The 12,210-nt window shown below is 40.6% G+C and overlaps 2 protein-coding genes across 2 annotated transcripts in view; one reads left to right on the top strand and one right to left on the bottom strand.

Annotated features, from left to right (window-relative positions):
- Nucleotides 1–1,100: 1,100 nt before the first annotated feature.
- Nucleotides 1,101–4,779, bottom strand: LOC117256920 (kelch-like protein 10). Its single transcript, XM_033626658.2, has 4 exons — nt 4,315–4,779; nt 3,478–4,089; nt 2,254–2,403; nt 1,101–1,454 (listed from the first exon to the last, which is right to left on the bottom strand). The coding sequence occupies exons 1-4, from the start codon at nt 4,762–4,764 to the stop codon at nt 1,101–1,103; spliced, it is 1,566 nt and encodes a 521-aa protein (XP_033482549.2). The 5' UTR covers nt 4,765–4,779.
- A 5,098-nt stretch (nt 4,780–9,877) lies between these two features.
- il17rd (interleukin 17 receptor D) overlaps nt 9,878–12,210 on the top strand; it is a 40,774-nt gene continuing 38,441 nt past the window's right edge. The window contains exon 1 of the mRNA XM_033627802.2: nt 9,878–10,003. Coding sequence (XP_033483693.2) covers nt 9,884–10,003 — 120 coding nt within the window. The 5' untranslated portion in view covers nt 9,878–9,883. The remainder of the gene's footprint in view (nt 10,004–12,210) is intronic.

The following is a 12,210-nucleotide window of genomic DNA, read 5'->3' as shown; positions in this document are numbered from 1 at the left end:
GTGCACTGGAATTTTTGATTTCAGGTAGTGTGCGACATCAGGTAAAATGAGTCAAATAAGGTGTAACATATTTTTAAATATTAGCAGCCAGTCACCAAAAAAATGTTACTGCATTGCTATTGTAAATGTGCTTTACCTTAAACAATCATTTTGATTAGTCGGAGATAAATAGGATGCACAGTGCAAAAATTGGAAAAATCACTGGTCCAAGAACTTGCAAAGTAAGGCATGTTGGCATGTTGGTTTTCTCCTTTTGGTTACTGCAACTAAAACAATAAGGGTAGGCCTATAACACCAAAAATGGCTGTAGGATGTTGCATTTTTTTATTACCAGTTTGACTTATAATCAAAATATTTTGATTGAGTACTTAATGCATTCAGGTAAATGAGACAAAAAAATCAGGTAAAATGGGACATTTTTCTGAAGAGGAAACCAGTACTTTTTTTAGGCTACCAGGTGCCATAATATCACGACTAATGCTTTTGTGTGCCACCCTGTAATATTACAGATATTTCAGTATTTTTGCCAATTAAAATGATTAAAGATGATGTCGTAAGTCTTAGCCATCACTGTTACACATGCAAGCAAGCACACACACAGTCATGTCCATTGTCGACAGCATGGTACTAAGGAAACAGCCAGCAAAAGAACAGGGAGAGCATGGCAGAAAAGTTGGACAATCTTTTTAATGAATAGTTAGGTTACATTGATGGTTCAAGTAATTAATAACAACAAACAAACATGACCGTCCCATTTACCCGAACACATCATTGGAGTGAGGTAGTTGACCTTGATGCGTTTGAATGTCCAGGTATTTTACTTGGCAACATATTTTCCTTATAGAAATATAACAGAGACCTATAACAAGTTGTAAACGTAACACTTAAGGTAGTCTTAAGAATTGTATTTTTTTTTTTTTTTTGGTACACTACCAAAAAGTGTCACAAATCATCTGATTTCACCCTCTAGGTAAAAGTATGAATAATAATTGCAATATAAATAAAAAACATATGAAAAAAATCACTTATATTTAATCCAGAATCATTTTATTTCTCATAGCGATGTCACAATGGATGACTTGTCTGGAGTGAACTGAGGGTCAGCTGGATCCTTCTGTAGCTTCCTCCATGTTGGGGAGCGTCAGGGGACCACGAGGGAACAAGTTCTCCACCACACCAGGGAGTCCATGCAACACACAGCAGCTCAGGCCGCTGCGGGGCATCTCGATGTCAGAGGCCCTGAACCACATACCAGCCTCCTCATCATAGCACTCCACAGATGACATAGTGATGGAGCTGCCATAACCTCCGACCACAAAGAGCTGGTCGTCCACCACCTCAATGCCAAAGTAGCTGCGGGGGTTGCACATGGATGGTGCGGTGTCCCACCTGTTGGTCCGAGGGTTGTACACCTCAGCGGTGCTCAGTTGGATGTTCCTGACGGTGCCACCAACCTAGAAGGGGGAAGGTGAAATGTGTAAGATGAGCATTCACACTAGAGTTTGTATGTGCATTAGAAACTTCCATTTGGCCTTCTGCATGATTCGGCTCTTCGAGACTTCCAAAAATGTGTTGGAATAAATAGCACCATTTCTGATAATACAAGGAGTCATTTTGGATCATTCATGACGCTCAGAAAAATGTCTTTACTGTTTTATAACTGCTCCTCATCTAATTGTGGTGGCTTGCTCCTTTAATGCAGTGTATTTCAGTGTGCTAGTGAATGCAGCCTCAGGCCTGCCTCCTCCTCCAACCACACCCCTAATCAATGCCAGATTATATAAAGCTGTTGGATTGTGTATGAGATAAAAAGACTTTTTGGGACCATGTGTGTCATGTGACTACGTTGCAGCCCACAGTGGTTGCAGCGGTCTCTCTCAATACTGTACAAATTCAAAAAACCCATTTGTCTCTTAGAAACAAAAACATGGGAAAATAGGGTCCATGTTCCAAAATACCAAGGTTTCTTTTTAAATTACTTGAGGATAAATGTATTAATGGTTTAGAATTAAAGAGATACCAGGAGTTTTAGTATAAGAAACACAAAAGAGTCAAGCCACAAGTTGTTTTTGTTTTTGCATTATCAAATTATAACATGGTTTGTAATACATTGTTGTACCAAACTTTATCAGTCCCCCATGTGACCACTGGCAGATGAATATCTTGATGACTCTCCTCCAGCGAAGCTCCAGTCACCGCTCAATGGTTCAATCAAACCTCTGAGATACATATTAATGCCACACACAGGCTTACCACATAGATGTTGCCTTTGTAGGCAGCAACCCCCAGGCCATTTCGGCAGGTCCTCATGAAGGCGATCACGGTCCACTGGTTGATGCTGGGGTTGTAGCATTCAGCTGAGGAGAGAGTGCGATTCCCGTTGAAACCTCCACAAACGTACAGCTGTAGACAGGTTTGGGGCAGTTACATTGAATTCAGATTTCGCTACAGATACAGGCAAAATAAATGCTTGAAAATCAGTATTCTCAAGGTCAGTAATGTGATAAACACTTTTATCTTTGCCAGAAACTGGCACTTTTTTTGACATTGAGATTTTTTTTTCAGTTTTTAAACCTACTATGTAGGTAGTCCGATGCCCATTGATTGGTTACTAACCGGTTAATTTTTGAAGAAAAATGCAAAGTGACATGAAATACAAGAGACTTTTTCCTTATGTCTGGTGCTCCATTAACTCAATGAGCTGTAGCGCCACATTTCTAACACCGGGAGCTAGCTAGCAGCGCAATTACTGCTAATAACTGTAAAAACATGGTGGCCACCTTGCAGTCCCCCCCGAGGTCGCCCCGGTGAGCAAGTGGATTCATTTTGACCTGCAAAACTCCTTTACATTAGCACTATTGACCATGTTAGCACCACTAACCATGCTGACACTGTTAGACACTGCTAACGGTGCTAACACAACTAACGGTGCTAACACAGCTAATAATAGTTAACAATGCTTTAAGGGGGTTTGTGGTTGAGGAGCGTACCCACCACAGCAACCTGGGTGGAGACTGGAGGGTGGGTACAATGTTTTTACAGCAGTGCTATTTAGTCGGGGTCTACTGCTGCCTTGATTGGTTAGTGTGTAAGGTAAAATGGAGTAAATATTCCAAATACAGCATACACTTAAACTGATATTAATTTTTTTGAGAGGCTAAAATACGCTTTGCTGCAGCCCTTGTCTCCAGCAGTACATTAGCTTTTCTTGCCAGTAGATATGGTTTATCAAAGATGCTAGCAAAGTAGCACATTACATAAAATAGGCACAGCAGAAACACCAGATAGGTTGGGCCACCATGTTTAAACATATATCTTTAAATATTACAGTTACGGCTGACAATGATGTCATTGTGACATATACATCACTAGTCACTAACTGGTTAGGGTAGAACAACACAAAATAATCCCCCTCCCCCCAAACAAACAGACAACATCCGTCTCAGTCATTGCTTGTTTCATCTCTGCTTCACCCACCTTGCCATTCAGAGTTGTGGCACCGGCCCCACTCCTCCTTGAATGCATGGGTGCCACCATGGTCCACCTGTCAGTCTCAGGCTTGTAGCACTCGACGCTGTTATGGTAAAATCGTCCACTGAAGCCTCCAATGGCATAAATGCACCCATTCTGCACGACAACGCTGACATAACAGCGACGGTGGTTCATGGATGCCACCTGTTGCCATGTGCAGGTGACGAGGTCAAACTTTTGCACAGTATTCATGATAGTTGCGATGTTGCAGCCACCGATTAAGTACACAAAGCTGTTGAGGACAGCAGCACCGTGGTGAGCACGACAAATCTCTCCGGTGCTCACAGTGACCCAGCAGTTCGCTCGGGCATCGTATGCCTCAAGGCCTGTTGCAGCACTGCTGCCATCTTTGCCTCCGGTGACCAATAAGATGGTAGAAGGAAGACGTGGGCGAGTCAGTGGGTTACCGTAGACAGATTCTGAGGATCCATTCCTAAGCTCCATGAATGCTGTCACTGCATCATTGATGATGGGTTCACAGCCGTTGCTGTCCATGACCACAGCATTGTCCATCACGCCTTTTTGGAGGTAAATCCCGGTCATCAAGCCGAGCCGCACCTGGACACATATAAGAAGACACGTCAGAAATCATCTGTCCAAACTTCATACATCCTAAACCATTAGACATTTTTTGGTACACAATTTTCACTTATTTCTTTTTAGGGAATAAACTGCTTATTTGCACAGCTGCAAGAGTTTTGTTCTCAAGTGTAAGTGAAAATGCAACCCAGTGCATGCAAAGCTGGGCAGACTACATCTACAGTTGACTTATTGTTTATTTACCTTGGGCAACAGTTCAGAGATGTGACCTCGTCTTTGGTCTGGCAGGTGGTTAATCCAGCGGAGGATGGCCTCAAACACTATGTTTTCCTGTCTCACATTGAGGTGGTCATTCTCAATTATAGCAGCCAGCTGCTGCACAGAGAGCTCCAGGAGCTCCTGTGAGGCTAAAGCTAACTCCTCAAAGTGGTCCAGGATGTAGTAGAAGACCTTGTGCTTCAGCTCAGGGAGGTGGTAGCAGTCTATTTGCCTCCAGATGCCGATGCAGTTCTCCAGGCATAGCTGGTTCTCCAGGAAGACGCAGCAGGTCTGAACAATCCCTGTGACCAAGAACTGGTCTGCAGCTGCCAAAACCTCCATCACGTTAACATCTGTCACAGCAACAGAGTGGGTGTAGGCGTAATTGATGATGAGGTGCATCATCTCAGGTGACACCCCAGGGATGGTGTACATCTGCTTGTTTGGGGTTGCCCAGGCACCGGTGAAGAGGGTGCTGTGGAATTAGGATTAAGAGGACAGTGGGGTTTTAGAAAGTGAACTGAACATGACACTATCACATCATCTGGACCAAACTGAAGCCTGAATCCTGAAAATCTTCAAAATCAGGCTAAATTTTCTACTTGTATGCAAAAAAACATTAACATGGCATGTGCAGATTGAAGTAAAATGTGCTGAGACCATTCATTCAGCCATCATTTGATTTCACTGACCTCATGACCTTTCCTTTAGCACCACTAAACTTGACATTTTTAGCCTCACTCTGGGCTGGGACTGGGCAAATCTGATAAAGTAACTGCTTTACTCAAGAGTCTGACGTGTATTGATGGTCCGAAATATGACAGTGGGACATACTGACACATGGATGTCAACCTTCGATAATGTGTGTGAAGATACTGCCAGTGTGTGTGTTGCCCAGTGGCACCCTTAGAGATTCTTCATAGGGATGACACCAAAACCAAAAGCCATAAATTAATTTCAGGAATTCCATTGTGATTTTGAAGTCAACTAGTAAACTAGTTGACGCAGCCTGATTTTGGTTTCTTATTTTACAGTTAATATTAGTAATGATCTGAAGTTCATTCATTCATTTTCCAAAAGCACTTATCCTGTTGGGGGTTGCGGGGGAGCTGGAGCCTATCCCAGCTGACGCTGGGCGAGACAGGTCACCAGACTATCACGGGACTGACACATAGAGACAGACAACTATCCATGCTCACATTCACACCTTTAGAGTCACCAATTAACCTGCATGGCTGTGGACTGTGGGAGGAACTTGGAGTACCTGCAGAAAACCCATGTTGACACGGAGAGAACATGCAAACTCCACATAGAAGGGCTCCCACACCCCAGGTTCGGACCAGGCACCCCCTTGCTGCGAGGTGACAATGCTAACCACTGCAGCACTGTGCATAAATTAATGCCAGTACAGTTAGGATTTTGAGTGTCGCAACAATTTTGTATGTTTTTAATATTTTGTATCTGTACATGTGTTGTGAAAAGAGAAATGTACAGCTTTAATTTAAAGGAGTACATTTATTATACGGAATAAAACATTTACAGGGAAAAAGCCCTTTCAAGTTTAGGGGAAACTCATGCATTTTCATTCAGATATCTTAAGGTGAGAGTTCAAGGGACCCCTTTGCAAATGGCCATGCCAGTTGTTCCCTTGCAAAAATTTAGTCTAGATTTGGAGAGTTTTTAGCCCTCTTACAGTCAAGTTAAGCCATGATGGTTGGTACCAGTGGATGCCGTGAGTTGTCTAGTTTTACAAGATACCACTACCTTTGTGCTCACTTAAGAGAGGAGCACGCCTCAGCCTCTTAAAGACAGTAAAGTTGGCCTCCAATGTTGTTTTTATTTCTTAGATATTCTTCTTATTTTTGCTTTTTTCCCCTCTTGTGAATAGTGCACTCATTTTAATTCACAGGCCTCTGAACATTCTCCAAGTGTAATTGTGGGTGAAAATTAACTCAGTTTGTCTGACCCCATGCAACCAGTGACAGTGGCTCACTATGAGCTTTGTGTTAAGGGGCAACAGGGCAAAAACAGTTAGGAAACACTGCTCTAAGAAACCCAACTGCTCTGTCAAAAACAGGACAGGGTTGACATCAATGATGGCAATGCAGTACAAAACAATTCACTATTTTAAATTAGATTCCACATTGGGTACAAATCAGTAGGCCTGAAGTGCAGAGTCATGTGAGGGGTAATATACAGAACAAACATTAATACATGCAATAAATATAAAATATGAATAATAAATAAACAATGGGATGTCGGTATGAATATGTTAAGACACACCAGATGAACAGGAACAGTATTAATAGTAGTGCTCTTGTTAAATTTTAGATGCAGCTCACACTGTGATCACTATGGAAGTTTGAATGTGTTTACTTGTTCAAGGAGTTTGATATCAGAGTCTCTGCTCTGCTGACAAAACCTACTCACCGAAAGTATGGGCTGCAGCCACAGAGGATGACCCTGTGGGCATCAAACTCGACGTCACCCACCTTGATTACCACATCGCACAGTTTCCCCTCCAGACGGAGTTCAGTTAAAACTGCACTTGCCACGTCGTGCATATTTTCCTCCATTTCACCTTTGTGAGAATTTAATGTGATGGAAACTCACAATGGTCAGTATTTTTTTGACTGTACTCTGAAGGTCCTCAGAGATGTTTAAAGATGTTTGATTCTCCACATATACTTATGAAGTGTCAGAGCTTCTCCTGAGCTCATTCCAGAATGTTTCTTTGCGACACCACAGAATCTGGAACAGGAGGTACTGTTCCGAAAGTACTGCTATTTTGCATATTAAGATTACACAGGCCTAATAATACAGTAAAAGAGAAATAACATACTCATCACTGTGGACTGTATGAAAAAGTAGGCTAGTCCTAACTAGCAACAAGAAAAGAAACTATATGTATGTGTGCATTAATGCCTAGAAGTAAAAAAAGAAACAGATTTGTATATCTGTGCACAATAGCCTCTTACATGTGTGTTATCGCTCTTATCACCACATAAATGTTTGTTTTTATTTGCTAATATCAAATAACAACTGACAACCAACTATTACTCATGAGATATTTATTAACACAATAATTCAAGAATTAATTTTAAACTTTTTAAAATTAAATCAAAGCACCAATACCACATTCATTTAAATGGGAAGTAGTGTATGATAATGTAAAATAATGTGAAGTGTCACACACTTATAATTCCCACACACGAATGGCGACAAATAGGATCCCCTGAAGTTTTTTTTTAAACAAATAAAAAATTAAATTACATTTCATAGGTAGAGTTTGCATTTTCATTCTCTCAGCACACATATGTTTTCTATAATGACTCATTTTGACTCATTTTGTGCAACACAACATGACAACAACTTTAAAGAGATGTGGTAGTGTCTTTGGTCTAAATGAGCCGACAGCCAATCAGAAACACGACTGATTCAGCCTTCTTTGTCTTGACTGATACAACTGTTAAGTTAATAACAGTTGGAGTTAAATAAAAATGACCTTTAACTCTGTTATGTAGAAAAAAGCAGGATGAAATACATTTCTTTTTTAAATGTATAAGATTATTTTACATTTTTTATAGTTGTAGTTTTTTCTGTAGGCCTATATTATAACCTATTTAAACATGTCTTACTCATTCAGGCAAATGTGAAACACTGTGGGTCTCCATCTAAGTGTAGCTTTGTAAACAAATCAGTGATGTACGGCTGAATGTTGTTGTTTCTGACTCTTGATTGTTAGTGTAAAGAGCACTTTGAGTGAGGCCCCTCTCCTACACATTGTTTTAATTTATCGTAACACCATGGCACCATGTCGGCTATTATGTGCAGACTGAGATTAATGTCCTGAAGTGGGAATAATTCCTCATTTCAGTGTGCCCTTTTGCTGCAGAGAGACGGTGTACATTGGAAGAGAGGAGTTGGGGAAGCGTTGTTACCAACTGTTGCCACAGGAGGGCGTGTAGTGCTGTCAGGAGTATAAAGGAAGTATAAGCACTGGCTCCAATTTAAACCATCAGTGTGATGTCACACCTTGCACCATCTATCTTCCTATGCAGTCAGTGCCTAAACCACATTAAAATATTTTTGCAGAATAACAAAAAAAAAAAAAAAGAAAATCATAATTTAGTGTCTTTGTGTTGTTTGTTTTAGACACACTGTGATAACAGTATATGTAACAGTAATTAGCAATACTGTAGTGTAGACATTCTCTTTATTTTAGTAAAAGTACAAATAAGCATTAACATAAGTAAAAGTACTCATTACGCAGAATTGCCCATTTCAGGTGGATCTAAACTTGTGAATTTCCTCTGCGGGATCAATTAAAGGTTGAGTGTGTAGGATTTAGTGGCACCTAGAGGTGAGGTTGGAGAGGTGAAACTTCACTGTGTGCCAAGTGTGTAGTAGAACTATGGTGGCCGAAGCAAAAATGCAGATAGTCCTATGTTGAGCCAGTGTTTGGTTTGTCTCTTCTGGGCTACTGTACAACAACATGAAGGACTCTGTGGAAGAGGACCAGCTCCATATGTAGGTATAAATGGCTCATTTTGCAGTCACAGAAACACAACAATCTTACTTTCAGCTGATTATAAACTAATGAAAACACAGTTATGAATATTATACAACATTTCTGCAGCCTACAGCCCTGAAATCCTACATACTGGACCTTTTTGATCTGATCCTAATAATACATCGTAATTTGTGTGTTGATTGTGTTTTGTAGCCTGTTCATAATATTAATCTACAAAGTAGGCCTAAATTATCAGAAAAATATAAAAAGTGCAAAAACACAAATGTGTTGAATTGTTAGAATTGTTAGTGTTAGAATTTTCTGTTCTGGGCTACTGTAGAAACAGTGCACTTTGTGGATGATTAGTAATTGGATGTATTAGGAGAACAGGAACATTGAATGTGAGGCCCTGTTCCAAAATGGTTCACAGTGAGTGCTGGACAGAGCAGTGATTGACAACAACCCCACCCACATATAGGAGCAGTGTTTGTGGTGGAAACACTAGGGTCTAGGTACCATGTCTGAAGGGTTACTTTTGGATCCAAAGGTACCATACAGAAAGTGTTTATGGAAACAGGACTAAGGAGTCAGGCAGAGAGTATGCCCTTGTGGGTGATTGCCACCTTAGAAATATGTTCAAAGATGAGCTCTCATTAAATCAAAAATGGTGTAGTTTCATATTTTGGTTGGTATTTTTTTGTCACATACAGATGCAGTGATGATGGCTGGGTAACACATATGCTGATGTTGTCCAGTGTTGAGTCTCTATGATCATGTGACGAGACATATGTGCACAATAATGTGTACTCTGTTGTAAATACCTTACACCACTGGATTCACTGCAGGTCTACTACAGGCCTTTAAAGACAAAATGTTCTCACCTTTACGGTCTAAAACCTGAGCTGGTCCTCACAGAGATAGTGAACACACACACGCACGCACACACACACACACACACACACACACACACACACACACACACACACACACCTCCTTGTCTCTCCTCTCTCCCTCTCAGAGTTGTTCAGACTTGAGGGAGGAATGGCGGCCCCTCGGAGTTTCTTCATCTCTCTCTCTGGTTTATTTCTGCTTTTATATTTCTCTTGTGGATCTACGACCTCAGGCAGCAGGAGAACAAACCAGGAGCGATGCGGCTACAAGGTAAAACTCAAAATTATACGTGTTCCGTGTTGCTTTAACGACATTTAAGTTCGTTAAACCTGCTGCTGCGTCGTCTCAAGTGTCCCAAAAAAGTTCAGTTTTCGGAGATGGTTCCGTCTGTTTCTCTCCAATCTCTCTGTACATGCACAGACAGCTTGTGTTACTTGACCTGCAAATTACATTAACTAAAGTTTCATGGTCACTTTTGGTCCAAACAGTCTGAAACCCGCAGTGTTTTTAAAGTCAGGTTGCGTCAGTCACGCTACCTTTTCTTACCTGTCTGTCGGAGCTCAAACTCCGGTTCGGCCCATCTACATAACTGTAGACCAAACTTCACTTTGAAAACTGCTCATTTAAAGATCACTCGCTGTAGTGTAAATCTTCAGATATTAGAAGACAAATTTTAAACTTTTTCTAAATTAGTCTGGAGAGTCCTGCTGAATTCGGCATACAGGTAGTCCCCCATAGATGACTTCAATCCAGCAAAATCTAACTTATTACCTGGTTTACACTGTTCACTGTCTGCCAGAAAGACAGCAAGTGACTGTGGCGAACTTAACTAAAATAGGCTATGTTTGATATTGAGTACTGGTTGTATTCTGGTTTGGAAATTGCATCTCAAAGCACATGTTTATGTGATTTATTGGTTTGCAAACTTGAGTTATCAGCTTGTTCAAACTATAATAATTTGAGTTAAAGTTTTATTTATCCCATGTAGAGAAATTTAAGCTGTTAACAGTGCCCTTAAAGTTAGACTAGTCACACTCCTGTCCTACTGCCCTGTCTGTCTCCACTTTTAACAAAGCCCCTCTTAAGAAAAGTTTCCTCACTTTTAAGTAATTTTCTGTATCTTGTTTATATTTGGTTGCATTCTGCATATATTTATTTTACTAAAGAGCACATAATTGTGATTAAACCTAACTCCAACAGCCAAGGTGGAAGCTTATTTATGCAGGCCAGACAAAACCAGCAGAAATTACAGTGACATGGCTTCTGCCTGTTGCTGATTTACATGACTTCAGGAGCATAAAACACAGAGCTTCCACTCCTTTCCATTGGAGTTTTGTGGTTGAGGGGAATTACAGGTAGTAGAGCTGATTTCCTGCCTTTTGTGTGCTCTGTAAAAAACATTTGATGTGGAAAACAGGAATATGATGCACCGCCTCCACACTGCTGTTCTGCTCCTGCACTTCACAGCTGCTTTGTTTCTGGCCATGAATGGACCACTATTTAGCCCGCACCATCTTTTGAGTTCAAAATTTGTAAAGTTTGAGAAAGTTTAGCCTGAAAAAAGACGCTCAGTTGTGTTTTAATTGGATTTTAGCCTCAGAAAGAAAAGTTTTCTGTTGGCAAAAGACACACACACACACTAAACTTAAAAAGATCAGTTTTATAGGTTAGTGTCAACTTTTCCCAAACTTTAGTGTGGTATTAATCAAGATGGTGATGTTAATGTTGCTGCCAGTTGCTGTTTTCGGGTTACAGGTTGCCATAGTAACCATAGAGTAACTCTATAGTCACTTTAGTAACCAGTTTTTTCCTTTTTTATACCAAAGTTGAGCAATAATGTGAGCTCAGGTGACGTTACCTGTGTGTCAGTGTTCACACAATTAAGCGTTATTTTCATAATTGATCGTTATTGATCAATCTGCAGATTTGATTGATTATTTAATTGTTAATTTTAAGACTTGGTTCTCTTTTCAAAAGATTGAAAACCCCAGATATTCAGTTCACTGTCATGTAGGACAAAGAAAAGATGCAGATTCACACACCGGAAAAGCTGAAACCAGATAATGCTTGGCTTTTTTGGTGGCATCGATAATCAGAAAAGTTTTCAATCAATATTCTGTCGATCAACTGATGCTTAAATTGATTGATCTTTAAGCTTTTCTGACAGACGTTTTAAAAATTAAGTTGTGATTTTCTTTTTCGTGTCGGTAATGTGGAAAGTATCAGATTGTGTGTGTGTGTGTGTGTGTGTGTGTGTGTGTGCGCGTTCTACAGGTTTTAATTTTCCTGTGTTGATAGATGACTCCGACCTACCTTTGATGCAGTGTGTGTGTGTGTGTGTGTGTGTGTGTGTGTGTGTGTGTGTGTGTGTGTGTGTGTGCGTGCGTGTTATCCCAGTTTCCTCTCTCTGGCTTTGAAGTGTTGTCTACAGGAAGCTTCACACTGTTTACTCTGCTGAAACATTCCTTCCTGCAACC

This window comes from Epinephelus lanceolatus, chromosome 1 (assembly GCF_041903045.1).
Source record: "Epinephelus lanceolatus isolate andai-2023 chromosome 1, ASM4190304v1, whole genome shotgun sequence".
NCBI classification, from domain to species: domain Eukaryota; kingdom Metazoa; phylum Chordata; class Actinopteri; order Perciformes; family Serranidae; genus Epinephelus; species Epinephelus lanceolatus.
Note: the sequence above shows the minus strand (reverse complement) of the source record. Positions and strands in the feature narration are given on the sequence as shown.